General features: G+C 50.2%; 1 protein-coding gene across 6 annotated transcripts in view; it reads right to left on the bottom strand.

Moving 5' to 3' along the window:
• Positions 1-15,341: 15,341 nt before the first annotated feature.
• The window catches only part of VTI1A (vesicle transport through interaction with t-SNAREs 1A), a 357,353-nt gene continuing 346,868 nt past the window's right edge, over positions 15,342-25,826 (bottom strand). For 2 of the 6 annotated variants that reach the window (XM_029201287.1, XM_029201289.1), the window contains one exon: positions 15,351-18,773. In XM_029201287.1, coding sequence (XP_029057120.1) covers positions 18,680-18,773 — 94 coding nt within the window. In that variant the 3' untranslated portion in view covers positions 15,351-18,679. Of the gene's footprint in view, positions 18,774-23,828; positions 24,605-25,826 lie in introns of those variants that run through there. The other 4 variants (XM_029201291.1, XM_029201292.1, XR_003790572.1 and 1 more) reach the window with 4 other exon arrangements.

Genomic DNA, 25,826 nt, shown 5'->3' with positions numbered 1-25,826 from the left:
CCCAAGAGTATATGCAAAGCCTTGCTACTCAGATAATAACAAAGAAAGCTTAAACATGAAAAAAACACATGAAAGGTAATATGTTCCCCATTAGTCCCAGTATCATTTCCCCAGGATTACTGCTTTCCAAATATAGCATTAGTTTAAAAATAAAAGGCCGTTTACAGTAATGGGACACTTGCTACTACTCTGGAGCATATGCGCCCTGCAAGGGGCTAGCACCACAGCTTCATGGAACAGGGACTGTGGGGGAAAGGGCTGGCTTAAAACCCTCCAGCAGTCTCCTCCAAGGCGCCCCAGACAGGCCACCCACCCTGACCCAAGGGCCTCTTTCAGAACTGCTTTTTTGTGTATTGTTTCTTCCAGAGATGAAAACATTTTGGAATCTGGCAAATAATCAGTTGGGCACCACCCACGAAGAGGGGCGACGTCCTAGAACTCGGCATTCTGGCTTCATGTATGGGAGACAGCGTGGCTGCCGTCCATGGGAAAGGGGTCCTTTTGGATTTGGGGGTCGCTTTTGTCCTGGGAGATCCAGGGGTGACAAACTCTAGATGGGAAGATTTAAATCATTCAGGAAGCCCATGGGTGATGTGCAAAAGCTTGGTTTATTTGTCCCAGACGTGGAATTTTTTTGCTAGGGATAGCTCAGGCCCATTTGCAGTTGGATGAACTAATCTAGCTAAGGGCAGCACAGCTGTGTACAGAGCAGGGCTCTCTCAAACGGCAGCGAGGGCCACTGCAGTTTGTATCCACAGGCTGGCCTGTGCCGAGTACCCACCGGAAGCCACCAGCCTGCTGAGGGCCCCTGAAGGGACTCATGTTGCACGTTTGCTATTTTGGTCCAACAATGCAGGCCCCTTCCGGTTTCAGGAGCCAGTCTCCTGGCACTCATCAAGCGCCCAGCTTCGAGAGGCTTCCGAGAGCCAGGGAGCAAGCTTCCAGCCTGAAGGGAGGGCGATGTGCTCCTGGTTTTAAATCCCCAACTAAATGCCAACCATACCTTGTTGTCAGCAGAGAGGGGAAGATCAAGAGGCAGCGATGGGAGAGAATGGAGAGGTGGTAACAAGAGCTAAAATTTATTGCCCCGAAGCTTGCATTCTGACTCAGAGGAGGCGGCGCTGCAAACTGGGCCAGGGGCTCTGCTGCACCAGGCACTGCCTCTGCCACAGGGCAGGTTCCTTGCGTGGAGCCAGTTACAAGTTGGTCAGGGGTGGGGTGATGTTTCTACGTCCATTTTGGGACGTAGCCCACCTGACGTCATAATTTGGACCCCATTATCTGGCCTCCTCTTGTTACTGCTCTCAGGCTCCAGATTCCTCCTTTAGGCCGAGAACTGCTCATTCCCCTTTGCCCTCCTAGTCCAGTGGCTACACAGAGCGGGCAGCCAGCTCACTTGAGCTGAGATAACAAGCTCCCATGGGTGACAGTCTCCTGAAAAGACCAGCGGCCTGGAGGCGGAGCCAGTTCTGTAACCGCGATGACTGCTGCCCTTCGCTGAGCACTTACTACTGCCCAGGTCCAGAGCTAAGTGCGCTCCGTGGTTCTCTCGTGGAATCCTCGCGTCAGCACCCTGGCCGAAAGTCATCTGGCCATGCCGACTTGCAGGGAAGGGAACTGGGGTGCGGGGAGGCTTATTCACTTACTGAAGCTCACACAGCTAGTGGGAAGCTTGGCTGGCTCCCGCGCCTGAGTCTGGCCACCTCGACAAACCGCCTCCCTTGCCTCGCATCAGCTCACCGTCCTGAGCTCCCAACAGTGGCTCCAAAGCCCCTGGGAGGGGTAGAAGATGGAGTCAGTCCCCTTAGAATAAAGCTTGACTTGGTGTCACTGCATTTTTCTAGGGACACTCCTTCCTTGGGAGGTGATCAGCATCACAGGACTTGAACATGCACCAGTAGGTACTGAGTAATTTTCTTCCAGCACTTTGATGCCCTGAGGAGAAATACAGGTGTGGAGGGGGTGGGGCCCAGATGCGATTCCTGCCCTCCAGGAGCTCACAGGGGTAGAGAAAGAAAGTAAGGAGAAAGGGCTGTATTAAGTGGCTCAAAGAGTGGCATGGTTGCAGAGGAATGTTGCATCACAAGATGGAGGAGCTGAGATCTACCTTAAGATCACAGAGTCGTAATGATTAATCTACAGATGGGGAAAATAGAGGCGTAAAGAAAGAAAGCGATTTGTCCGGAGTCATTCAGTTGGTTTAGAACAAAGCTGGGGCCAGAACTTAGAGGTCTCCACACTCCTAGCCTCTTACTCACTCCTCTGCCTGAGTCGCTAGTGGCCGGCGAGGCAGGCAGGACGAGGATGGACGTGAGTGGGCCCTGGCAGGAGTAGAAGCAGGCGGCCAGGGGAGGGAGTGTGAGGACCCTCCAGGTACAGGAGGTGGCAGGCACGTGATGCGGGCGTGGGAACGTGGTGGGCTGGAGGTGAACAGCCTGCATTCCCCAAATTCGCTCTCACTGATGAGCACAGGATGCAGGGACTGCGGGCTTGAAGAGGGTTCTGAGGACCACAGAGAGCCAGGATCGGTTGGCAGTGTCCGCTGGGAACTCAGGGGTGGGGACAGGAGGTGATCCGGCCACGTGCTTGTCATCCCTGGCATATGGTGTGTTTAAAGGACACTAACCCTGGGACTTCCCTGGTGGTGCAGTGGTTAGGAATCCGCCTGCCAATGCAGGGGACACGGGTTCGAGCCCCGGTCCGGGAAGATCCCACATGCTGCGGAACAACTAAGCCCGTGCGCCACAGCTACTGAGCCTGAGCTCTAGAGCCCGCGAGCCACAACTACTGAGCCCGTGTGCCACAACTACTGAAGCCCGCGCGCCTAGAGCCCGTGCTCTGCAACAAGAGAAGCCACCGCAATGAGAAGCCTGCGCACCGCAACAAGGAGTAGCCCAGCTGGTCGCAACTAGAGAAAGCCCGTGCGCAGCAACGAAGGCCCAACACAGCCAAAAATAAATAAATTAAAAAATAAAGGCTACTAACCCGTGTTAGCTCTTCTGACCCCCTGACAGATCCTGATTGAGGGCTGGTGATGGGCGGACTTGCTGCTATTAATTTCTCTTTTGTGGACAATTTCCTGTTCACTCTGGCTCACCTGGTGCTGATCTCAGCAAATTCCTCGCATCTGTTCCATGGGACCTGTCGCCTGCCAAAGGTGGGCTGCCAGTCCTGCAGGGGAGGCAGCGGGGCCAGCCGTCGTAGGAGGGCCTAGGCAGGGGGAGAGAGCAGCTGCAGAGCTCCACAGGCCACGGAAGAGCCACTTGTGTCCTGCATTTCAAATGGGCTCCAATGGCCACTGCCGGAGATGCCGTATCTCTCCTGAGTCAGAGCCGTTTCAGACTCCGTTCCCCTGTAACGAGTGAGGTTCTCCGGGAAACATTTCCGCATTGGACGTGAGGGCTGTCCAGGTAAGGCAAGAGGACAATCTAAAAGCCAGAAGTTATGACTTTTGATCTAAGCGTTGGCTTTGAAATATTCAAAACTCCCCTGAAACGCACTTGGGTCAGTGCTGTCCTTCATTTTTCCGAGAAAGGGAAACAGTAATTTGGACACGAGGAGCCTCTGGGCGGTGTGGGGGGCTGGGACATCCGTGGGGTCCTCTGGCTAAAGCAAATGGAGGTGCAGGTGGAGCCTAAGTGCACAGAGGCCGAGGGGGCTCAGGTGGGGTACCAGCCCCCTTGGTCTAAATTCCCCATGGCCCCTCTCCAGCCAAAGCAAGAGCCCGGGGCCAGCCGGCCGGTAGCAGAACGAGACTTCCCGGGTTGGTAGTCCTTTTCACGTTTCACGTGTTCTATTTCCCCACCTCTGAGTGTAATCTGACCTACCAGCGTGGAAGGCTTTGGGGGTTTTGAACTTGCCCTACATCAAATACACCCCCTCCTGCACTCAGGAGAAAACCCCAGCCACTCGGCTGCGGACTCCGAGGGCATTTGATTGTCTAGAACACATCAAACAGCCCAAGTCTTCCTTGTAAAAGTTTTACAAGAAAATCATTGAAGACTAGCCGAGCTCTCCTTTCCCTCTCCTCCTCCTTAAATTCCAAACCTGAGCCGATATGCTCGATTCCCACACTTTGGTGTCAGCTGGGCCGGCAGAGCACTGGGCTGGCGGGCATGCGGCTGCAGAAACCTCAGCCCCTGGATCATTACACTTGCAGGCCACGACTTGTGGGATCCAGTGATTTGGACATATTTTATTTAACCAGCTTAGTAAAAGGTAATATTCAGCAGCTGTGATCTATAGCAGAATTACAATTTTCAGGGTCAAGGAGGGATTTTGATATTAGGAGGTTGGGCAGAATTGCTATGAAATCTCATGAGCCGTCTTTAAAAATAAATGAGAAAATAGGTTATCCAAGAGTCATTGTAAGGGAAAAATCAATAGGCAGTGTCTATTCACTTGGGCTATCAAAATCCTTGAAATGTGAACAAAAGTTTCACGTTTAGTGTACTGTAGGTTTTGAAATATCAGTGCTGGAGGCTCGGTGGGTCCAAATTCATTGTGCTGTGCATCCAAACGAGGTAAATCTTGTGAAGCTGCTTGGCTTCCTCATAAGAGAGTGGAGTGTCTTGGTGACCGAATTAGACGCGGGGTGGGGGGGGGGGAGGAGACTCCTCCGAGGCAGGCGGTCCAGGCACCAACAGGGAGAAGCACCTGCTACTCTGGGAGTGGGTGTGGCCGGTGGCTCAGCGCCCCTTCTTGGCGCTGCCTCCTGTCCCACGGGAGGGCGGAGCCACGTGTCTTCCCGTCTGCGCAATTCACAGTGCCTCTGCCCTCGGATGGGAACAAATGATCATTTAATGGCGAACTTCCTGCCGGTGAAATTTTGACTGCGCCGGTCACCTGGAATGATAGCAGTTGTCTCCCATTCATTCATTCATTCCAAATCAACCATTTTTTTTCCCCAGTGTCTCAAATGTGTCTTCAAATTTCCTTCAGGATGCTATACACTTGGCATTGAATAGGCTCAAATCGGCCCCAGCAAGACTGCCTTACCTCTCCAGGGTCTGTGACTGAATTCCTATGGCAGCTAATTGTCAGATAACCGCTGGGTCTCCCTCACCAGCCTGTGAGCTCTGGGCAAGGCAGAAACTCTCTTTTGTGGTTGGATGCTGTTTTCCAATCCTTGGTGCCATGTCTGACATTTAGTGTTAAAAATATTTTAAAACTTTTTTTAAATGAATATTTTTTAATGAATAAAAAAAATGAATATCTTCCTTTTTTTTTTTTTGGAATCTAAGGCATTCCTGAAGTAGTTAAAGGCCATAATCATGAAGAATCTTTAAAGAAAACACCCCAAAGTCCCCCACCCTCAATCATGTATCTCTACCATGATGTGTCACAGATCGGCTCATTTAATCAAGATGAAGGGGATGGTGATGGTTTATCATATGCCTGGTGGTGCTTTCCATGGGTTACCTAGTTGAATCTTCATATCTGTCCTTGGGGTGGCTGACCTTTTCCCTACTTTACAGTCAAGGAAACTGAGGCTCAGTAGATCATCCGAACACACCGATGAGGGAACCAGAGCTCACGTCCAGGTCTGTGATGCCATCTCTTCAAAGCCATGTCTTGGGGCAATTAAAGAAGAAGAAGAAAACTTGTATTCAAAAGCAACCTTAAACCTGATCCAAGTTTCATCATTTAAAAAAATAAATGACAGTGTCTACACTCACAGAACAGAAATTGTAACAAAGCACTGCTGAAGGTTTATAACGCCCCTTCAATTAGAAAGGGGGCGGGGTGGGGGCTTCCCTGGTGGCGCAGTGGTTGAGAATCCGCCTGCCAACGCAGGGGACACGGGTTCGAGCCCCGGTCCGGGAAGATCCCACATGCCGCGGAGCGACTAAGCCCGTGCACCACAACTACTGAGCCTGCGCTCTAGAGCCCACGAGCCACAACTACTGAGCCCGTGTGCCACAACTACTGAAGCCCACGTGCCTAGAGCCCGTGCTCTGCAACGAGAAGCCACCGCAATGAGAAGCCCGCGTGCAGCAACGAAGACCCAACGCAGACAAAAATAAATGAACAAAATAAACAAACTTACAAAAAAAAAAAAAAAGGAAAGGGAACGGGAAGTAAGATAAATAATCCAAATGCAAAAGATGGGAATAGCAGACTTTGGAATTAGGCATTTTATTTAACTCATCAAATAATACAAGTTAGTTCAGGAAACAACAATCAAAATGTATTACTTGTACTAACGATATGTAGAACCACGTTTCCAAGAAATCTAATGAAGGTAAATGCTGGAAATAAATTATTACGTGGAATACGGCAAATAAATAGATTTTTACAAAAAAATAAATCCTGTGAATATTAGAAAAAAAATGTGAGGTTCGGTGGAGCTGGAGGAAGTTGGAACTTGAAACTAATGCCTGAATGAGATGTAAGAAACAGCAGCACATTAATGAAAATTAGCAACAGACATTTGAACTCCGTTTCCTCATCCCCTTGGTTTTAGGAATGATTTCTCCCCAGCCCCGAGACGGGCTTCGAGCCATCGCTCCTGACACCCACCGTCTAAGTGATCTAGATAATGTAATCGCAGCATCATTAGGAACCATGAAATTGCAATTCCTCGGGGAAGGAGTGCTATCGCTCAGTTACACAGAGAAGAGCGATTAATTAGCAGATCTCAGTTTAAAGTAACTATGTACTACATGGGTTCTAATCCCACGCCGGAGCAGCTCGCAGGCCTAATGAATTATCTGGAGGAAGTCGAGCTGGAGCCAGAAGACATCACTCAAAATGTGATAATAAGTAAAATAAGACAAACTTTAAAAACCCGAAACTTTAAAATGATAGATCATCCACTGTCGAGGTAAAGCTGTAAAGGAAGCCAAAGTGGGGGAGGTCAGCTAATTTTTCCTCTCCTGAAATGACACTGTTGGGTGTGCAATTTAATATTTGGACTCCACTTGAGGCAACTTGATCTAAATGGACTCATTCATTCATTCACTCCATACATAGTATTTTAAAGTGACAACACTTTTGTAGAATATGACGGGCTGGACCCATTCAACCCTTGGATAGTGAGTCCTCAAATGTCAGGCAAGGCAGATTGAACGCTGCACTTGAAACCCACCCCCCTCCATTATGTTAGCTTTGGAAACGATTCTGAAATGGACATCTCTGCCCCTTGGCAGTGTAACTGGAATCAGAATTCTTACGATTCTCAGGAAGATGATCCTGCAACCCAAACCCGGTTGGCACCCAGCCTCCTTGGTGCCTATGCTGAGCTTCGAACTAGGCTCTGAAATTCTGACTCTCGCCGGAAAATAGGATGGATGGGTGCAGAGATCAATAAGTGGTCTTTGCACACACCGTTAGGCTCAGCTGTCGGGCCGGCTGCCATCTTTCCACTTCACGACTTGCTTGGATTCCAGATTCAACCTCTCTGGGCACTGATGCCTCCATTCTGTATGCATGGGAGGTGGCAGGTGGTCAGACTGGGGCTTTAGTTCTAGGACGGAACACCTGGGGAGAATGCCTGGGGGAGGGGCTGACCTGTCAATGGTGGTGAAACCCACAAAAGGGAGGGGCTGAACTCCTGTTTGAGAAAGAAAGGCTGTGGCTCCAAGGCTGGGGATTGGCACCACACACTGGTTTCTAAATCTCTTTCATGGACTTTATCCAAGTGCACGTTCATAATGCGCCCGTGAGCAAGGGTGGAGAAGCACAATGCTAATAGTCTGGTTTCCTGATAGGAAAGTGGATGCCCGAGAGGCAAAGTGACTCATCCAGGTGGGAATGGCTCCGAAATTTGTGAGATCCAGAGCAAAACGAAAACATGGAGCCCCATGTTCAAAAAGCAAGAAAAAAATGCTTCTTCCCTTTCATCCCTGGTCTCTCTCTCAACTTCTCATGGTGTTTAGAAACTCCTAGTTAACATTCTACTAAGTTAAGTCAAAATGTTAAGTTATTGGCACAAATCGTACCATTCACTTTTATATTGTAGAGTGCCAGTTTTAAAATGCAAACATCAGCAGATTTAACACGTGTGGAATTGCCAGAGTTGTACACTGTATTCCGTGGCTCTTAACAGGGTGCCTCAAACTGGCCAAAAGAGACAAGCCAGACTCGGGAAGGTGGGAAGAAGTAGGAGAGGGTTCTCCCAGGCGGGGAGCGGGCCAATGGGGATTCTCCCGGGGGAGTGCAGACCCTCATGGGCCTGGGCCCTGCCTGGTAGCTCGGGGCCCGCATTGCCCTGGAGCCTGAAGGTCAGGTTCCCTTTCTCCCCAGTGGCTGGACGGACATGCTGTGCCCCAGGTCTGGGGCAGGAAGTTGAGCCAGGCATCTCCTTCCATAGGCCCCCTGCCCCAACTGTCAGCAGATGGGCAACCTCAGAATGCACTGGATACACTTGGTACCTGGATCGGGGGGACCAGAGGCTTGTCCCTGCTGAGCACCCCATGAATGCGCCCTGATGCTGCCAGCGCAGGGCAGGGGCTGCAGCCACCATGCCCCACCCAAGACACTGTGGGGTGTGCATGCCTGTCCCCGCTCCTCACCATGCCTGTGCCCAGGTTGGGGGCAGGTAGGCAGCGGTTGCTGAGTGAAGGTGGGGAGGGCAAGGCCAGATGGTACTAGGGTTCCAGGGGACAGAAGAGGGAGCAGCTGAGAACCAGACCCAAGGAACAGGGGGGTGGTGGGAGGCAAGACCACGTGAGCGGAGGCTCCAAGCCCCCAGTTCACGGTCCACTGTCCCATCAGACTTCATCTGCAAAACACAATTACAAACATAAAACTATTAAGAATTTCAAGACAGCAACACAGAACATTAAACCCCAAGTGCAGGGGCCTTCTGAGTGCGGGGCCCGCGATACCGGCCCTGCACCCAAGCCCGCTCAGAAGCTCAGCAGGCCACGTCTCCTGGTCTTTCGGAAGGTTCTACATGCCAAGGCTGCCATCTTACCCCTGGGCCCTTTGCCCTGCTTTGTCAGGAACATTCCCTTTTCCCTGCCATGGATGACTGGAGTTGGCAGGGACCTCCCTTCCAGCCCAACTTGCTGGTTTGCTGGGTGAGGAACCAAAGCCAGGAACAGGGTATGACTTGCAAAAGGCACAGCAGGGCCCAGGGCTCCGGGCACCTGAGGCCCAGCTCAGTCCAGAAGATACCAGACTTTGAGAAAAGCCCAAAGCCTCGTGGGTCTTGTTGCCAGGCTGCTCCTGGGTGTGAATGCACTGCAGCCACCACCAGGACCAGCATCTTCAGGGCCCCCCAGATCTAAGGCGGCATGCCCTCAGTATCAGAGGCCAAGGCGTTGCCGGTGTCCGCTCTGGGCTCAGCATCAGGGTGGGGCCTCTACTCGCTACTTAATTGTTTCTCACAAGATTCCTTTGGTGGAGGGGAGCGCCTAGTGATGGTGGAGGGTGAAGAGATTGCAGGGACTTGAGGACAGAAATGATGCTCACAGCTCAGAGGAGGAGAGAACCAGGGTTTCCCCTGCCAATTCCTCAAAAGAACAAGGATCTGACACTTTTGGGGAAAAAAAGGGATCATAGCCAGCATGGATGGAACTGAGTTTTTCTGTACATCATGGTTTAAAAAACGTAACTGAGGGGCTTCTCTGGTGGCGCAGTGGCTGAGAGTCCACCTGCCGATGCAGGGGACATGGGTTCGTGCCCCGGTCCGGGAAGATCCCACATGCCGCGGAGCAGCTGGGCCCGTGAGCCATGGCCGCTGAGCCTGCGCGTCCGGAGCCTGTGCTCCGCAATGGGAGAGGCCACAGCAGCGAGAGGCCCGCCTACCGCAAAAAAAACAAAAAACAAACAAAAAGGCATAACTGAGGAACATAGGCCCCCGTGGTGTGAAGGCCAACAGTACCAAGGAGGCCAGTGTTCCTGTGGCCGGGCCGTGGTTTCCAGAATGTGGTGCTGGTTGAAGAAGAGAGAAGCCTGGCCGGAGGCTGAAGACCTGGCATCCACCCCTGGCGCTGCCACCGACTTCCTGGGTGATCCTGAGCAAGTGTTGTTCCCTCTCTGAGCCCCGTTCCCCCATCTGAAGATGAGCAGGTTGTTTAATGGCCCCTAAAGCTCACACAGTTTGAGGGCTCTGTGAGCCCAAGCTCGTCCACCTGCTTGGCATTTGCCATCCAAACTGTCACCAAGGTGGCCAGCATGGAGCTCAAGGGACGGTGATCCATGTTTCCTCATTTCAAAACCCTGCTCTCGGGCTCTGTGTGTTTCATCTCTCCTCAAAAGGGAGCTCAGGGAGGCCCGTCCGGAGGCCGGGATGCCCAGGCGCCTCCAGGCCCCGAGTGCCACGTGGCCAGACATCAAAGTGTCTCCAGTGTCTGGGGGTGCTGCTGGGGGAGAGTGATCAACTCACCCACGTGCCCAAGTCTGGATTCTGCTTCTATTTTCCCCGTTCCACATGGAGGACAGAGAGGGGAGAAGAAGGGGAGAGAAGCCTTTGAAAAGACGTCTCCTGCCCGCTCTGCTCAGCCCGGCCACACTCCCGTGGTGCAGCTCTTAGCCACTCGGCAACTTTTTTCCCTTTCATGATATTTTGGGTTTCCGATCGCCTTCCAAGGCAAACTTTTATCATTTAATAAGCAGGGAGAAGGAAATCCTCCAAGTCAGTCCCAGTCTAAATGGTCCCCATTCCTGTCCCTGGCCTCTCCTGGCTGGTCCTGCTGCACAAGGGGCCGGTGCTCACGAGGACCCATCCACCGACAGGTAAGCGTCAGCCCTACTCCTCCTCCAATGGGGCAACTGCACAAATGTAGTCGTGGAGATTGCAAGGAGGAATGAACACACAGCACTGCTGTTTGGAAAGGACTTTGCCAAGCAATTTATGGACATGGGCCTTAATCTCAGGGGCAGCAGTGGAAGGCGGCAGGGGCAGGGGCATTGCAATGTGATTTCCAGGCCCCGAGAGTCGCTTGCCTGAGACCAGAGAGCAAGACAGGACGCTGGGCATGAAAACAGCTTTCTGGCCACCAGTCCCAGGGCTGGGGGGTTATTTTACCTGTTTTCTTATCTATCTTCTTGACCGTGTGTCTTTGGGGCCTGGAACATAGTAGATGCTCAATAAATATCTATTGACTAGCTGGATAAACCTGATTATACCTCTCATGTTTCGAACAGGGAAAGATTTGATTATTTAGAAGTCTTGTTGGGGACAATAAAAAGTTCATTGAAGCCATCTAGCTCTCCTCGCTCTGTGATTTCTTGGGAGGGGTGGGCTTGGATGAAGAGGAGATGGAAATGATGCAGAGAGAGGCTCTGAGGGTCACAATGCCCCGCTGTGCCAAGACCCTTGGGTAGGGCAGTGTGGGGAGGGTCTGCTCAGGGCATAAGTGAGCCATCTGGGCTCTTCCCTAAATGTCAAATTGTGCACCGCTGTGGCCTTGGCCTCCTGTCACCTTCAGCAGGACCTGGACAGGAGGTTGGAGCAGCTCACGGAAGGACGTAGTCTGCTGGGCCCCAAGGTAAACTGTGCTAACGGCACCCCTACCTCCCTGTTCTGTCCTCCTTCTCAGCAAGGGCACTGCTGCGGGAGGTGTCCCAGGGCCCTCAACCTGTTATCTCTCCTCGGCAGACTGCACGTGTTCTCAGAACCCCCATGTCTGCCTGAGCAGCCCTGGGCCCTGGCCGGGTGTGTGTGGACTTTTGGGGCAAGGCTGTGTCCCCGGTAACCCATCCATTACCCAGAAGGGTAGCTGATGCCAGGAGAAACCTCCAGAGAGCTGGTCCCAGGGAACCCAGGCCCCCTTCCCTTCTGCTCTTTCTTCCAAAGACCGCTAACTACTCCCTTGAGTGGTGGGTCGCTTCTCCCTCAAATGCCAAATCTCCCACAGGAAACGGTCAGACCGGAAAGGTTCATCCAGAGGGGTCGTTGATGAAGCTGCCTGGGGGATTATGAATCTGCATTTTTCCAGGGGCCAAGGTCAGAGACCAAAGGAGTGAGTCTTTAAAGGTGGGATTTCAGGTGTCTCCCAGCCAGCCCATATATGGGGTGTCACCATGCAGGGCCATGGCTGACCTTACAATTGTACACCCTTCAGAGGGCCAAGGCCTTGGCCACCTCCTGTGTCTAGAAGAGAAGCAAACAAGGGAAGGGGGCAGTGTGGTCGGAGCCTCAGGGAGTGGGGCTGGCAGGCTTCTGTCACCGCCTTTACCAGCCTACGGCCTATGCTTCTCCACTGAATTTAGCAGCAGCTCCCGTCTCCCAAGGAGGTGAGGGATTCTAGCCACATTCTCAGCCTCTCTCCCTTCTGATGATGTAAGACAGGGAAAATTAAGAGGAAAATGCAGTACAGTGAGGCACACTGCCGAGCCCGATGGTGGGTATACGGTAGGCCTCCGTAAGTGTCAGCTGAGGGCGCCTCTGAGGCCAGGATCTTAGGCAGAACTTTCTGGAAAGAAGCTGGAGCCCGAGGTTGTATTCGTTCTCAACTCTGTGGGACCTCGTCATGCAAAAACCACTTCTCTCCAACTCAGGTACTTTTCCTGGCAACATAAGTTAAAAACAAAACAGTTGAGGCCACAGAGCAGCACTGAGCTGGAGGAGGGCCTTGGCTCCTGGTCCTGTCCCCTCCTGCGTACACTTTGGGGAGGCCGGGGGACATAGGGGGTGCGCCGCACTGAGCGGTGCCTGTCCTGCCCCCAGGGAAGTCCAGGCAGCTCTCAGCAGAGGAGCGTGTGCGGTCATCAATACAGGCTTCGGGGCCGCTGGGCTATTATTCACGCCAAAGGGCCTTGTTGGGATGAAGGGAAGGAGTGCTGCATGGGTTCACAGAATCACAGGCCGGAGCTCTGCTCCTTGGCACTTCCCCGTCTCTGTGATATCTTGGTTATTTATGCAGCGCAAGTAGCGAGGTGATTCAGGATAAAGAATTGCTTTCGTCACAGCTTGCTGGGAGCCCCATGAGGCAAGGCAACAGGGGTTGCGTGTGATTTGGGCCAGGGTTCTAGGAGATATGCACCCTGCCCTTCCTCTCCTTTGGCTGTTTCTGAAGGAGGGGCCCAGAGTGGCACAAAGTGGGGCCTACTTGCCTGTGTTCCTCCTTCTTGGCTACTTCCTGGGATGAGGCCCCCTAACCATCTCCATCCTTAACCTGCACATTGCCTGTTCCTTACCTCCTCATACACTCCCAACCTCATACACTCTCATTCCTGTCCTGCCATCTTGGTTGCCCCATAATCTTGGTTTGCCCCATCATCTTGGTTTGCCCTACCGTCTTGGTTTGCCCTGCCATCACGGTTGCCCCACCTTCTTGGTTGACCCACCATCTTGTTTTTGCCCTACTTGCCTCTGGCAAGCTGGCTCTGGAACATTCACCTGTTACTGACCTGGAATGCTCACAGACATGGGCAGTCTCTCTCAGCACTCAATGTGTCTTTCCTCCAGCACAACAGGAGAGGACACTGACGTTGGCTCCATCACCCGTTTCAGGACCCTGTATCCAGCCTTGGCTCTAATCGCACACCCTATTCTCTTGCCAGTACCTGGCTGCTCTCGGTTACCCTTCAATGGCTCCCTTCTAGGGTGCAGTGCCGACGGCTTTAAGAACTTTTCTGAGCTGTCCGTGTACACAGTTGCCTACCCCATTTTAAAAAGGCTGACATCTCGTCTGAGAGCCACCTGACTATTCACATACTGTGGGCGGCCTCTCGCAGGTGCCACTGGTTTGAGTCCAATGTGCTGCAGGCAGAGTATAAACAAGAGTTTCCTGGGGTTTCGTTTCATGTTAGTGAGTTATGGCATAGGGCCAGGCCAAGTTTGAGGGCCGCCCCCTCATCTCAGGCAGTAACCTCGACCAGTGTCTCTGGGAGTCAGACTGGGGATGGCTCACTACAGAGTCTTCCTTCCTTCTTTCTGGAAAAACGACTCTGAGCAAGCCTTTTGCTGAGGTATAGAGTCCTTTCCAAGGGTGGCAAGTTGTCGTGTGGCTAATTTGGAGTGGACTGAAATGGAGGCTTGAGATCCCCCAGACCCTGGTGTGTCTGCCATTTCTAAGCCCACAGTGATCCATGAGGCTTGAGGCCAGGCCTCACCTGGCTCACACCTGCTGGTCCCTCCTGTGCCACGGCTCCTGTAGGGCCATCTGTCCTTGTGTGGGTGACGCTGAGAGGTGCTGTGCTGGGCAAGGAACGTGTACCGTCTCTCCCCTTCACATCCACAGAGAAGCTGCCTAAGGGGTCTGGTCTCTCTGGGGATGAGGGGGCGGTGGAAGTAGAAAGAGGCTGGGAGAAAAGTACTCCCCATTCCCTGATATTGACCAGAACACCCCAGCTCTGCCAATGAACCAGGGCTCTCAGAGTGGCTGTATGGTTATGTGAACTCATCGAATCAAACAGGGTGACCAGGTGCGTCCAGCAGTTACAGCGTGGAAGGTGCCAGTGACTTCTGAATTAGGAGGAGGAGGATGATACTGGAACTTTTTCCCGCAGGCTCACAGCCCATGGAAAAGCCAGACACTTCACAGAAAGGAAAAAAAGGTGGAAGGTCAACCCCAGGAAAGTGCTGCTTCTGTTGTCTATTAGGAAAGCACTGTTTGCAATGAGTTCACTGATGACACAGAGATGGCCCAGACGTGCCCCCATTACACCCTCCCAGCACCAGCCAGCCGGACACACAAGTGTTCCTTTGAGAAGTCCCTACTTACTTTCACTCCAGACCGGAGTCCTCCAACCACACACTCAGCTAAAGGGGGAGGCAAGTGGACCAGAGACAGGGGACTCACGGCGGTTCCTCGGAAACCAGCCCCAGCCATAACCAACCAGCAGTGCTTGGCTCTGGACACACATTTCTCCCAGGAAAGCCATCTCCACTCCCAAGCACTGGATGCCCCACCGGGCTAGCCGTTCAAACCAAAGAGATGAGGAAATCATGGCTGGTAGTTAATTCTCAACTACGTAGACAAACGGCTATAAATATTTATGATAGGAAATTTCATTATTTAAAAATGCTGCTCTAAATTTCCAGCTATCTCCATGAGAGTGCCTGCCGAACAGGTTGCAAATTAAGAACAATTATTTTTGTCTTCCGCATTTGAATAGAACTTACACCTAAAGTCATTTAAAGGGGTTAACATCCGCCTTAATTAAATATTAAAGTGTGCCTGTACCTGCTGCTATTGTTGCCCCTTCGAATAAGATATAACCTATTTTTGACAAGTTTTCATCTTTCTCTGTGGAAGACGCTACATGAAACCAAATCAGCAGCAAAGAGGAGAGTAATGAATAATCTATTTCATATTCCAACAGTACCCAGAGCTCAGAGTGGGAAAATATTCAGTCGGATGATGGCAAGAGGCTGCTTGGGTACCACATGACACAGCTAAGGTTTAAATAATAATAATAATAATAAAGCGATAAACAAATCATTAGCCCTTAACAGTTTAATGCAATTTGTTAATGAACGTAATGGTGGGGACTAATAATGAAAGAAAATAAAAACGTCTAAACAGGCGCCAAGTTGCTGGCGATGCGCAATTATTTCCTTGTCAAGTTTTTATGATTTAATGAGCCCCTCTGGGACTGACGGCTGTCAGTCAGTCGTGACTTTTTGACACCATTACAACTTCAAATACAGCAGCAGGCAGGCTGTTTTCCTCGGATTTGAAATACTGAAATGATCTGACAGTTTTAAAGAAAAGATGTGCAAAAGAAAGAGGAAAAAAAAAAAAAAGGAGAGAGGAAGAGAAAGACGGTTGCTTTCCTTTCTTTCCTTTTTTTTTTCCTTCCCCCTCCTTTCTTCTGTGGAGTAGATAATCTCTGGATGCTGTTTGGTAATGAAAATCCAATCACTGAGGTCATTATCTGATGAGGTTTTTGGAACAGGCAGGCTTTTTTCCCCTCTTTATTTCTTTACTTAATGATAACCCTCAATGGGCTTGCCCCGCATGGGACGGCCAGAGCCGCACAATTTTGTTCACCATTAATTTCAGCCTTTGAAGCTCAGGGCTCAGAAGCAGTAGCAAAGCAAACCCCCCACCAAGCTGGTTCCAAAATAAGACAATCCAGCCTGCCTTAAACAGAATAGCAAACGGCCTCCCAGCCCGGGCCCGGCAGCTGACGTCAGGCCCGCTGCATTTGCAGGCATTCGTCTTCAACGTGGAACATTTAAAACTCTTTACGACTTAAGAGACTTTAATTAAATTGCTTTTGATTCTGGAGCGGGGCAGCATCCGCTTTATTTACGCTGCCAGGGAAACTGTTTAGTCTGCATGAATTTTATATGGCAAGGGCTTCCTCCTTCCTCTTCCTCCGCCGTCTCCTCTTCTACACCCCACCCTTCCAGTTGAACATAATTTTTAACAAAGGCTCCTGACTTTAGAGATATTCGTCAATTTCACATTAAGTTCCTAGAACCTTTCACAGTTCTATGAATGGCTTCCAATGTGTGGGCTTTCCTCCTTCCCCAGGGGGGCAGGGTGAACAATTTTCCTCCCTTGGGCCACCTCTGAGTCTGTCCTGCAGCGTTTGAGAGGGCCAGGGGCCTTCGGACCAGCTTCCTACAAAGTGGTCACTATCCCGGGCTAGGGGGTCGCTCTTGAGGTGAATTTGATGGGGCTGTTAGGCCAAGGGTTATCTGTTCATCTTCTTCCCACTCTCAGGGTTGAATTGGGGCAAAATCTCAGGCAAGGGCTGATAATGACATAGAACCCTAAAGAAGAAGCCACTGAAGGGCGAGCGATGCACTCCCTCCTCATTTCCTCTTTCAACATGAACGCCAGGTGTTAATGAAATATTTAGGAGCCAGCAAGTTTAGATGATCAGATCAACCTGGCTTGCCAGGTGGCCTTAGGAAGAGGCCGGCGCGAGGTGTAGCTGGGTGACGGATTATACACTTTAGCTAAGACCAACTGTTTCGAAGGAAGCCACCAGAGGTTGGTAGAATACTTCCCCACCATTAGAGTTTCAAAACGAGAAGAAGATTACTCGTTTCCCTGCTTTTTCATTGTTTCTTCGATGTGTTTAGCAGGTACAGAATTCTGTTATCAGAATAAAAGATTCTTGCTGAGATAGATCCCTTACGCTGATAGGAAAATTAGTACAGCCTTCCCACTCCTCTGCTGGCCTACCTCGCTCTGCCAAAATCCCACACCATCCCTGCGAAGTAAATGCTGCAGCTTTATTTACACAATACTAAATGATTTACCTGAACACGTGCAGGCCCTAGCCTGTTTCGATGAGTACAATTTCTCCGGTGGATTTTGCCATTCTGCATTTCCTCTCTAAACCATAATGGTTCTCTTCTGAGTTGGGGAAAAAAAAAAAAAAAAAGTGCTGCATCCAGGTGATCTCAGCCCGTGGGCACAGGTGGTTAGCATTTCTTATGAAGGGAACAGGTTTGCTTTTCAAGGATTCAAAGCTTCCAATTATACTCAAAAGATAGAAAGGACCCTGTAAGTGCCTATGAAGTCTTAAGAAAAACACATTTTGCTTTATGACTAGCGGGAGAATGACCTCAGCTTGGGCACCTTGAAGCCTGATCATAAATGAACTCATTTTAAACGCAATTCCCGGTTACCTCGGACAGAAAGAAACCAAAGGAAATCACAAAGCATGGCAGAGGTTTGAATACATCGTGAATTCAGGAAGGCTGTGCTCACATTTGTTAGTGAAAGACCCAAGCCATCCTTTTGTAACGCGCTGCAATCCCTCATTCTTTTAAAGGAGGTTAGTGAATATTTTCCATCAAGTTTATTTCCAGTGGATCAGCCTATAGGACTCTACCATATTGATAATCACATTTGAAATTTCTCACTGAAGGAGTCAGATTCTTGCTCTTCCTGAAATATTCATGCTCTCTTTACATACTGGAATGGGTGTGGAGAGAACCCTGTCAGACCTTTTACATGTATGAGGGCTGCTTTTGGCAGTGCAAATATTAAGACGGAAAGGATACAGAGATGCTTACACAGGTCAGGGGAGAGGAGGTCACCATTAAATACCAGGCCGGGGCTCTCTCTGCCAGCAGATTCTGGGGAGTATGGGATGTTTGGAAGGCAAGGAAATCTTTCTTGTAGCCAGTAATCAAAGTTGTGAAAAGTGGATATTGGGCAGTCTCAGCAAAAAATATTCTTGGGTAAAAAAAATATATATATATGCATAGAAAAACAGGGAAAGTGCTAAGTCAATTTCCTGCACAACTGCTATTAAATACCCACCTTTACAATGAAAGCTCTCAGGCAGGTGGACTATATTCATTATGCCTGGGGAGGTACAGGGCTGGTTTGCTGGGCCGGTCACTGGCTCTGGCCGCTGCTTGCCTCTGCATTTTTCATGCTCAGACATCACAGAAGGGCTGATCGGTGACAAGAGGTGTGTGACAAACAGCACAGTCCATCAGAAGCCCCCATGACTGCCTCATCATGCCCTCTCCCAAACCAGGACCCCTGACATGTCCACAGGGCAAGCAAGAATGTCACCGAGGCTATTTTCGTCAGTAGATGAAATTACCAAAAGGCAAATAAACATTCACCTTCCCCTATGAAAAGCAAATCTGGGTGAAGACAAACCTAGAAAAGGAAGCCAACCCACATGCAAACAGGAATAGAAAATATTTTTACACTCTTTGCACTTCAGCCGAACAGCGGTGAGAGAGAGGGAGGGTCATTCAGGCCCTGTCAGCGCGAGAGAATGATTCATGTGACCATTTTGTCTTAATTACTCAGAACGAGCCATGGTCGCTGTTTATCAAGGAAGAGCAGATACATCAGTGTCTTCTGACAGAAAAAGTGATCGCTGTCAGGATGGTGATAACCAGGACGATGGCCAGAATGACGATCAGGACGCGGTTCTGGATGATTCTAGGAGAGAGCAAAGGAGGAAAAGCGATTCACACAGATAAACCGAGGACAAAGATCATATAAGACCAGGTCGGCTAATCAAACGGAGGCTTCGCGGATGGGGGTGGGGAGCCCAGTGTGGGGTGTGCGTGTGCGTGCGTGTGCCTGTGTGCGTGCGTGTGTGTGATCACGCAGCTCTGTGGTTCCACAAACAATCCACCAGCAAACGAACGACGCCACAGCAATTGTCACGAGGCACCCGGAGAAATGCTTCCTGAGAAGCTGCAGCGAATCAAATGGCTTTCTGGTCTCCGAGTACCATGTAGTAATCTTTCAGTGATCAAGGGCCCCATGCGAGCTTCTCTTTTTAATTTAACATGTGAGACAAGCCTCATTTTTTTTTGCAGTGTTTCCCGTGAAAGTGAAAGACTCCAAGGAAACATATGTCAGTAAGGTACTTACCTGTACAGAAATACCCGGGGAAAAGTAAAAGAGAGACTTAGGAAGAAAAGGACAAGATTAAGAAGCAAGTGTCAAGCTTGCAGCTCAGGCTATGAAACCATCATCTGTCACTGGGGCTCACGCTCCATTACGCCGAGAGGAAGCGTTACATGTGCTCCGTGGCAAAAAAAAAAAAAAAAAAAAAAAAAAAGATGGAAATGAGGAATAATACAAAGTACTCGGGTGCCTCGTGTGCTCTGGCTGGTGGGCCCTCACCTCTAGGGATTCCAGTCCCCTCAGCTCTGGCTCTGCCAGATGCAGATGGGGAACTGGGGACTCGGAAGGAGAGCCAGAGCGCAGATGCACGCTCCAAGACGCCTGCAGAGGGCCTCTGATGAAGTTGTTTCATACTTTGTTACCTCATTCTTAGAAAAGAGGTCGAACATCAGAATGCCTCGTTGAGGGTGTCTAAGGGAAAAAGCTGGGTCAAACAGCCCTGCCCACGCTCGCTCCCACAGAACCGACCATGCAGAAATAGAGGTAGAGTATTGGGCACTCCGGCCCGCTGTTCATCCAGTTGTCGAGACCCCAACAGCAAACCCCATCTGCCCGTCCTCCAAATACCAAGGAGAAAAAAAGGTCTGCTGCCTTGTATAGACACAGAACGTGGGAAGGGGACTCCCATGGGAGGAACCAGGTGGGACCAGCCAGGCCCCCGGTTTAACAGAGACCCCACCCTCCTAACTTCACATCTTCGAGAAGAAATCTCTACAGGGCCTTCGCAGTCTTTTCTAGCTTCTGGGTGAGTTTCTTTCTCGGAAGAATGACAACATCCTTGTGGTTTCAGTTGCATTCTTCCTTGCGCAACCCCTTCTTCCCCAAACCTAAATGGATGGATGCAGACGGTCACATCAGACAAGCCCACTCCCTCGTGGCCCCCTGGAAGGACCAGCTCCCTCTCCTCCTGACAGGTTACAAAATGATCACATTTGCTGACACGTCTTCCGCAAAACTGCTTTAGCGCCTGTGTCCACTTTCCTCCAAGGAGATGAATGATCCGCTCGGTCCTCATTTATCATGTAATGCTCAGCTAAGATCTGTCTCGTTTATTTCTTCCCTTCCCCACTAGAAAGGCTGCGCCCTGACATTAATTCTTCTGCGATGACAGCTAATTCAGACTCAACAGGCCATATTTACTCAGGAACCAGGAAGATTCTCGGTCCCCAAAAATAAATAAATAAAAACGGGACTTCGTGGCTTGTTAAAGTGAGGCTAATTACGAACACTTGATTGGTGTAACTTGGTGGCTTGATTTAAAACCCAAACTGATTTTTTCCACTTTTCCCTGGAAGGGGCAGAAGTCTTCAGAACAGTCCCTACACATCCCATTTGCCCAAGTCACTGTCAAATCTCTATGTACCACAGTCACCCGCATCAGACTTGCAAAGGAAATCAGCAAAATGGAAGATTAAAAGCATGAAAACTCTTTAAAATTCTGCCTTAAGTCATCCACAGTAGTGTGTCTCCCGGATGACAACCATTTTATTTGTGGGTTGAGGGCCCCAAGGCATCCATGATGCTAATTTATAAAGGATTAACTGTGGGTGTTACCTGTTTAATCTGAGGCATGGTTAGAAAAATGAATACACAGGAATCCCTAAATCCTCAGCTCTTCCCCAGTCTTCCTAATTGGGCTTCCCTCATCTCAAAGCAAAGAGTGGGTTTCACCCATGATTTTTCCTAATACCTCGTCTTTAACTCACTCAGTGCACACACACCTGATCCCAAGAAGGGCACCACTGGGTCACAGACGTTCAGAAAGACCTTGGTGCATCCACAGAGCCTGGAGTCTTCACTTCTCCAGCCCAGAACTCGGCACGGTTACTGGCACGTAGGCCCCCAGGAGAACTGTCCAAAGGATGATAATGAAAGAACGCAGCCCCTGTAATTGTAATCATTCCATTCAAGGGAGAACGGAGAAGAAATCTGTGCAAATTTAATTTGCAGGAAAATCGCAGGGAGTCTACATAGAAAAGGCTGAAGTTAAAAGCTGACATAAACTCCCCAAAGATGGAACACTGTATCATGGTGTCTTCTCAGAGCACTACTGGGTCAAACGGGGAGAAGGAAAGGTCCTCATGGAACTGTGTGTTGGCGGTGGAAGAGGTCAGCAGGAGAGAGTATTTGCTTTCAAACAAAGATAGGTGGGACAAAGGGTGTAGAGGGGTTAAAAAAAAAAAAAAAAAAGGGTTGGAGCTGACAGAATTGTAAGTAAGCTTGACTCTGGCAAGGCCACCAACCCAGTTTTGGGCCTCAAAGGTGTGGGGCAGATACAATACCTCTAAGGGCCAGAAAAGTGAGCTGTTGGGGCCTTTGAGTGAATAAGACCAAGCCAGCCTGGACAGGGAAACAAAGGCTGGCATTGGTGGGCCCCATCTGTGAGGAGGCCTGGCCTACCGTCACAGCCAGGGGCCGCTGGTAGGTATTGCTGTAGGCAAAGCAGAAAGGAATGCAGAGTCCGGAAAGAATCAGGTCCACAAGCTGGGAAGCGGGGTTCCCAGCTCGTGAAGCAGAGCAGGAACTTTGGAGGAAGCCCAGAGTAACTTCCTTCTAACTTTGGACAAGGTTGTGGGGGGGGGGAGCTTTATATTCTACTAGGTCTGCCACAAGCGGTCTTAATCTCCCTTTTGAAAATGCAAAGTGTGTTTACCCAGTAAATAATTTAAGAAAGAATATACACTTGAAAGAAGACATCCATTGAAACAGCGAGGCTAAATTGCCTCCAGGCAAAAACATGTGCATTTGCATGCTGCATTCTATTAAGTGAGCAGGCTGTGGCTTTAAAAGAATGCAGGGCCAAATTAAAAGGAATGTGGGCCTGAAACATCAAGGATTCTCCAAGTTTACTTTATGAATCACAGTGCTGTTGATACAAGTTGAATTAACCATTTACTTTGAGGCTGAACTCACCAAGTATTGTTGAAAATACCGATCCCCGTGTGGAACCCAGGGAGCAGCTAATCTTTCCATTGCCAGTCTCCTCCCCCTCCAGAGACAAGTTCCTGCGTGTGGCAGCCGGAATCACAGAAGACTGGTTACAGGGAAGTAAGCAGACAGGCACCTGGCACAGCTCTCTGCTCGTGCTGCAGGAACCCAGGAATTCCACTGTAGTGGGCGTTTCCACATCCACCAGCTCGCACATCCTTATTTCTGGGCACACTCACCTGTCCCTTGAGGTTAGATGTGGCCACGTGACCTGTTTTAGTCCATGGAATGTGAGCAGAAGAGCTAGGCGTCCCTTCCAGGTGGAGGCATTTAACTTCCAGGGTTTGACTCCCCATTTGGGTCTTCCCTTGCTGTTCTGATCTAGGAGGCTATAGGTTCCAGGAGTGCAGCTACAGGATGGTGGAGACTCCTTCCGCCTGGATCCCTGAGTCACCCCATGGAAGACTATTGCCCTGGAGGCTCGGTGGGACTCACAGTGGGCTTGTATTAAGGTAATGAGATTTGGGGGTCGTTTCTACTGCAGGATAACATCAGCTATCCTGGGTGATGCACCTCTGACCCTCTTCTCCAACAAGATGGGGTGTCTGGCCAAGCCAAGTGGTTTAAAGCATCCAAAAAGCCAAGGTATAACGGCGGGTGAAATGACTTCTTTCCTTAAAGATTAGGTTTTTTGCCTCTTGGTTTTCAAAAGCTGGGATTCTCATCTCTCCATACTTGGTCTTAAGACTCCTCACTGAAGACTCAAGAGCTTCTTCCAGCTGTAACCAATGCCAGTGTGTGTTCATGAATGTTTCAGCAAGCTCAGGTGGGGCATTCTGCTTCCCACGAGGAGCAGATATGTGTTGGCCGCATTCATTTCTCCCTTCCAAACATCTGGCGCTACCCCTAGCCCCAGGGGTAGAGCCGTGACCTAGGCTAAGAGGTCAGTGTGTTACATACCCCTGACCACAGTGACTGGCCCAGGCATGTGAATGAAGCAGGCATGTGAATGAAGCCAGTCTAATAGAGTGAATGTCAGAAGCTTTGCTTGGAATGCAAGGTCAGGTCACCTGGACTATGTGGTGTGCAGGTGTTAGGCCTGGATCTGCTGCAGCCATTTTGTTTCCATGAGGGAAGCCAGCTGAAGAAAGAAGCTGACCAATGGAGGATAGCAGAGTTGAAGAAAAAGCAGAGAAATGGAACCCCAGTCCTGAAGACGTGGACCTCTCTATCAAACATCCTTCTTTTGGACTTTGCATTATATGAGAAAATAAATGAATGCTATTTCTGAAGTCAGTTTGAGCTAGGTCTTCTGTTATTTGAGACCAAAAAGCATTTTTAGGTTGATTCACTTTAATTTCAAAACCAAGTCCTTGATCAACGGCATATTTTCCCCACCTCTTCCGGGAGAATTTCCTGACCGTGCTCCTTGCTCACTCATGTATTTCCCTGTGTGTGTGTGCCCCTCTCTTACCACTACATTTGCCACACAGTTTTATGATTTTCTGTTTCTGTGCAGGTTTCCCCAATAAAAAGTGGCCCCTCTACGGCCTGAATCTCCTTTGTCTTTTATATTCCCAGCGCTTAAAATAGAGCTTGGCATAGACATTCTCAAAAAAAAAAAAAAAAAAAAAAAAAAAGCTTGCTGAATGAATGAATGAAGGTTCATGTAGTCGTCTTCCTGGTTTCTAAGAGCTGCTTGTAGACAAGCACAGCTTTAGGAGTTAGCTCTTAGCCACTCTCCCATGAAGCATGCCAGCAGTGTCCAAATCCCTTTGCAAGCCTACATTCATTGGTTGGAGAGCGCACGCCACGCCACAGGTTTGACGCCCCGTCCTGCACACGCTTTCCTGCCTGACCACAAATAATGATGCCTCACCTTTGGGGTCTGACAGAACAGTACCAGTTGGCAGGACATTTAGCAACCAGGAGAGTGGGGGGCTGAGTGGGGTGCGGGGGAGACGCTGTGCACAGGAGCCTGTATCGTGTCTCTTTGGGAACTTTCCAAAAACAAGGACCGAGGGAAAGGCTCTCCAAGTTCTACGTCCAATTCAATGGTAATATTCACCAGAAAGAAATGAAAACAGGAGTAGGGGAAATGGTTCATTGTAATCAGCCTCTAACGCTAACTTTTAATTTGAAGCATTCTTTTCAAAGCTGGGTACATGGTTGCCTCTGAGCTAGAGCTGTGTGTTTGTTGTGTCCACTGATAAAGCCCATCCAGGGTCTTCTATGTCCTGTGCCTTCAGGAGCGATCCTCAGCTTCACCCCAGGATTCAGGTGGGGCGGCCCCCAGTCTCTGATTCCACAGGTGGACACATGACACAGGCAGGCCTGGCTAATTACAGCTCTTTGGACCCTGCACAACCACTTGTTCAGGAATTGGCAAGCCACTCAGGCCAGATGGAGTCGCCCGGGGATTTTTCCTAAAAAAATCAAGAAAAAGGTCCTCTCTTTACTGGGATTGGCTGTGGGGACAATGGAAGCCTAGAGCAGCAGGGATGGGGGTATGGGGGAGTGGGGGGTATTCTTATCACCACGCAGGAGGGGAACCTGCCCGAAGGATGGCACACAGAGGAGCAGAGAGCCCAGAGATGAAGAAAAAGACGGGTTCCTAAAGGCATTATTTGAACCCCTGCTGTGTGCCTCAGGAACTTCCCAGTTATAGGAGCCAAACAATTCCCTTTTGATTCAAGCAATTTTGGCTGGGGCTTCTCTCACTTTCAACCATACTGACTGTACTGAGTTGAATAGCTATCCCCTCACCCCGCCCCAAATTCACGTCCACCTCAGAATGTGACCTCATCTGGAAACAGGGTCTTTGCAGATGTAATTTGTTAAGGATCTTGAGATAAAATCATCCTGGATGTAGGGTGGGCCCGAGATCCAATGACTGGTGTTCCTTATGAGAAGGGACGGCACAGATACAGGGAAGAAGGCCCTATGAAGCCACGTGCAGAGACTGGAGAGATGCTGCCACCAGCCAGGGAAAGCGTGGGGTCACCTGAAGCTGTAAGAGGCAAGGAAGGATTCTTCCCTAGACCTTCAGAGGGAGTATGGCCCTGCTGACTCCGTGATTTCAGACATCAAACCTCTAGAACAGTGACAGAATATATTTCTGTTGTTTTAAGACCTGTTTTTTTTTTTTTTTTTTTTTGCGGTACGCGGGCCTCTCACTGCTGTGGCCTCTCCCGTTGCGGAGCACAGGCTCCGGACGCGCAGGCTCAGCCGCCATGGCTCACGGGCCCAGCCGCTCTGCGGCATGTGGGATCTTCCCGGACCGGGGCACGAACCCGCGTCCCCTGCCTCGGCAGGCGGACTCTCAACCACTGCGCCACCAGGGAAGCCCCCTGCCCTCAGTTTGTGGTGCTTTGTAACGGCAGCCCTAGGACGTGAATACATGAAGTTCTCAGATCCAGACCAGAATACGGACCCGGCCTTCTTGTCTCGGCCTTTACAACGACCCTTCTCCATGTCTCCACCCCCTTGTCTTCCTGTGAAGTCAGGACAGTCCCAGCCTGGTTCCCTGGAAGCTTTGCGTACAGCTGTGGGGCTCACAGTCTTCAGGAGCTGCTGGTTCTTTCATCACAGATGAGATTTCTATTCACGAACAGAGTAGACAGTGGCCCAAAGCCATGTGAAATGAGG

Source organism: Monodon monoceros, unplaced genomic scaffold (genome assembly GCF_005190385.1).
Source record: "Monodon monoceros isolate NGI ecotype Baffin Bay Population unplaced genomic scaffold, NGI_Narwhal_1 Super_Scaffold_4, whole genome shotgun sequence".
Taxonomy (NCBI): Eukaryota; Metazoa; Chordata; class Mammalia; order Artiodactyla; family Monodontidae; genus Monodon; species Monodon monoceros.
This window is presented reverse-complemented; position numbering and strand designations above follow the sequence as displayed.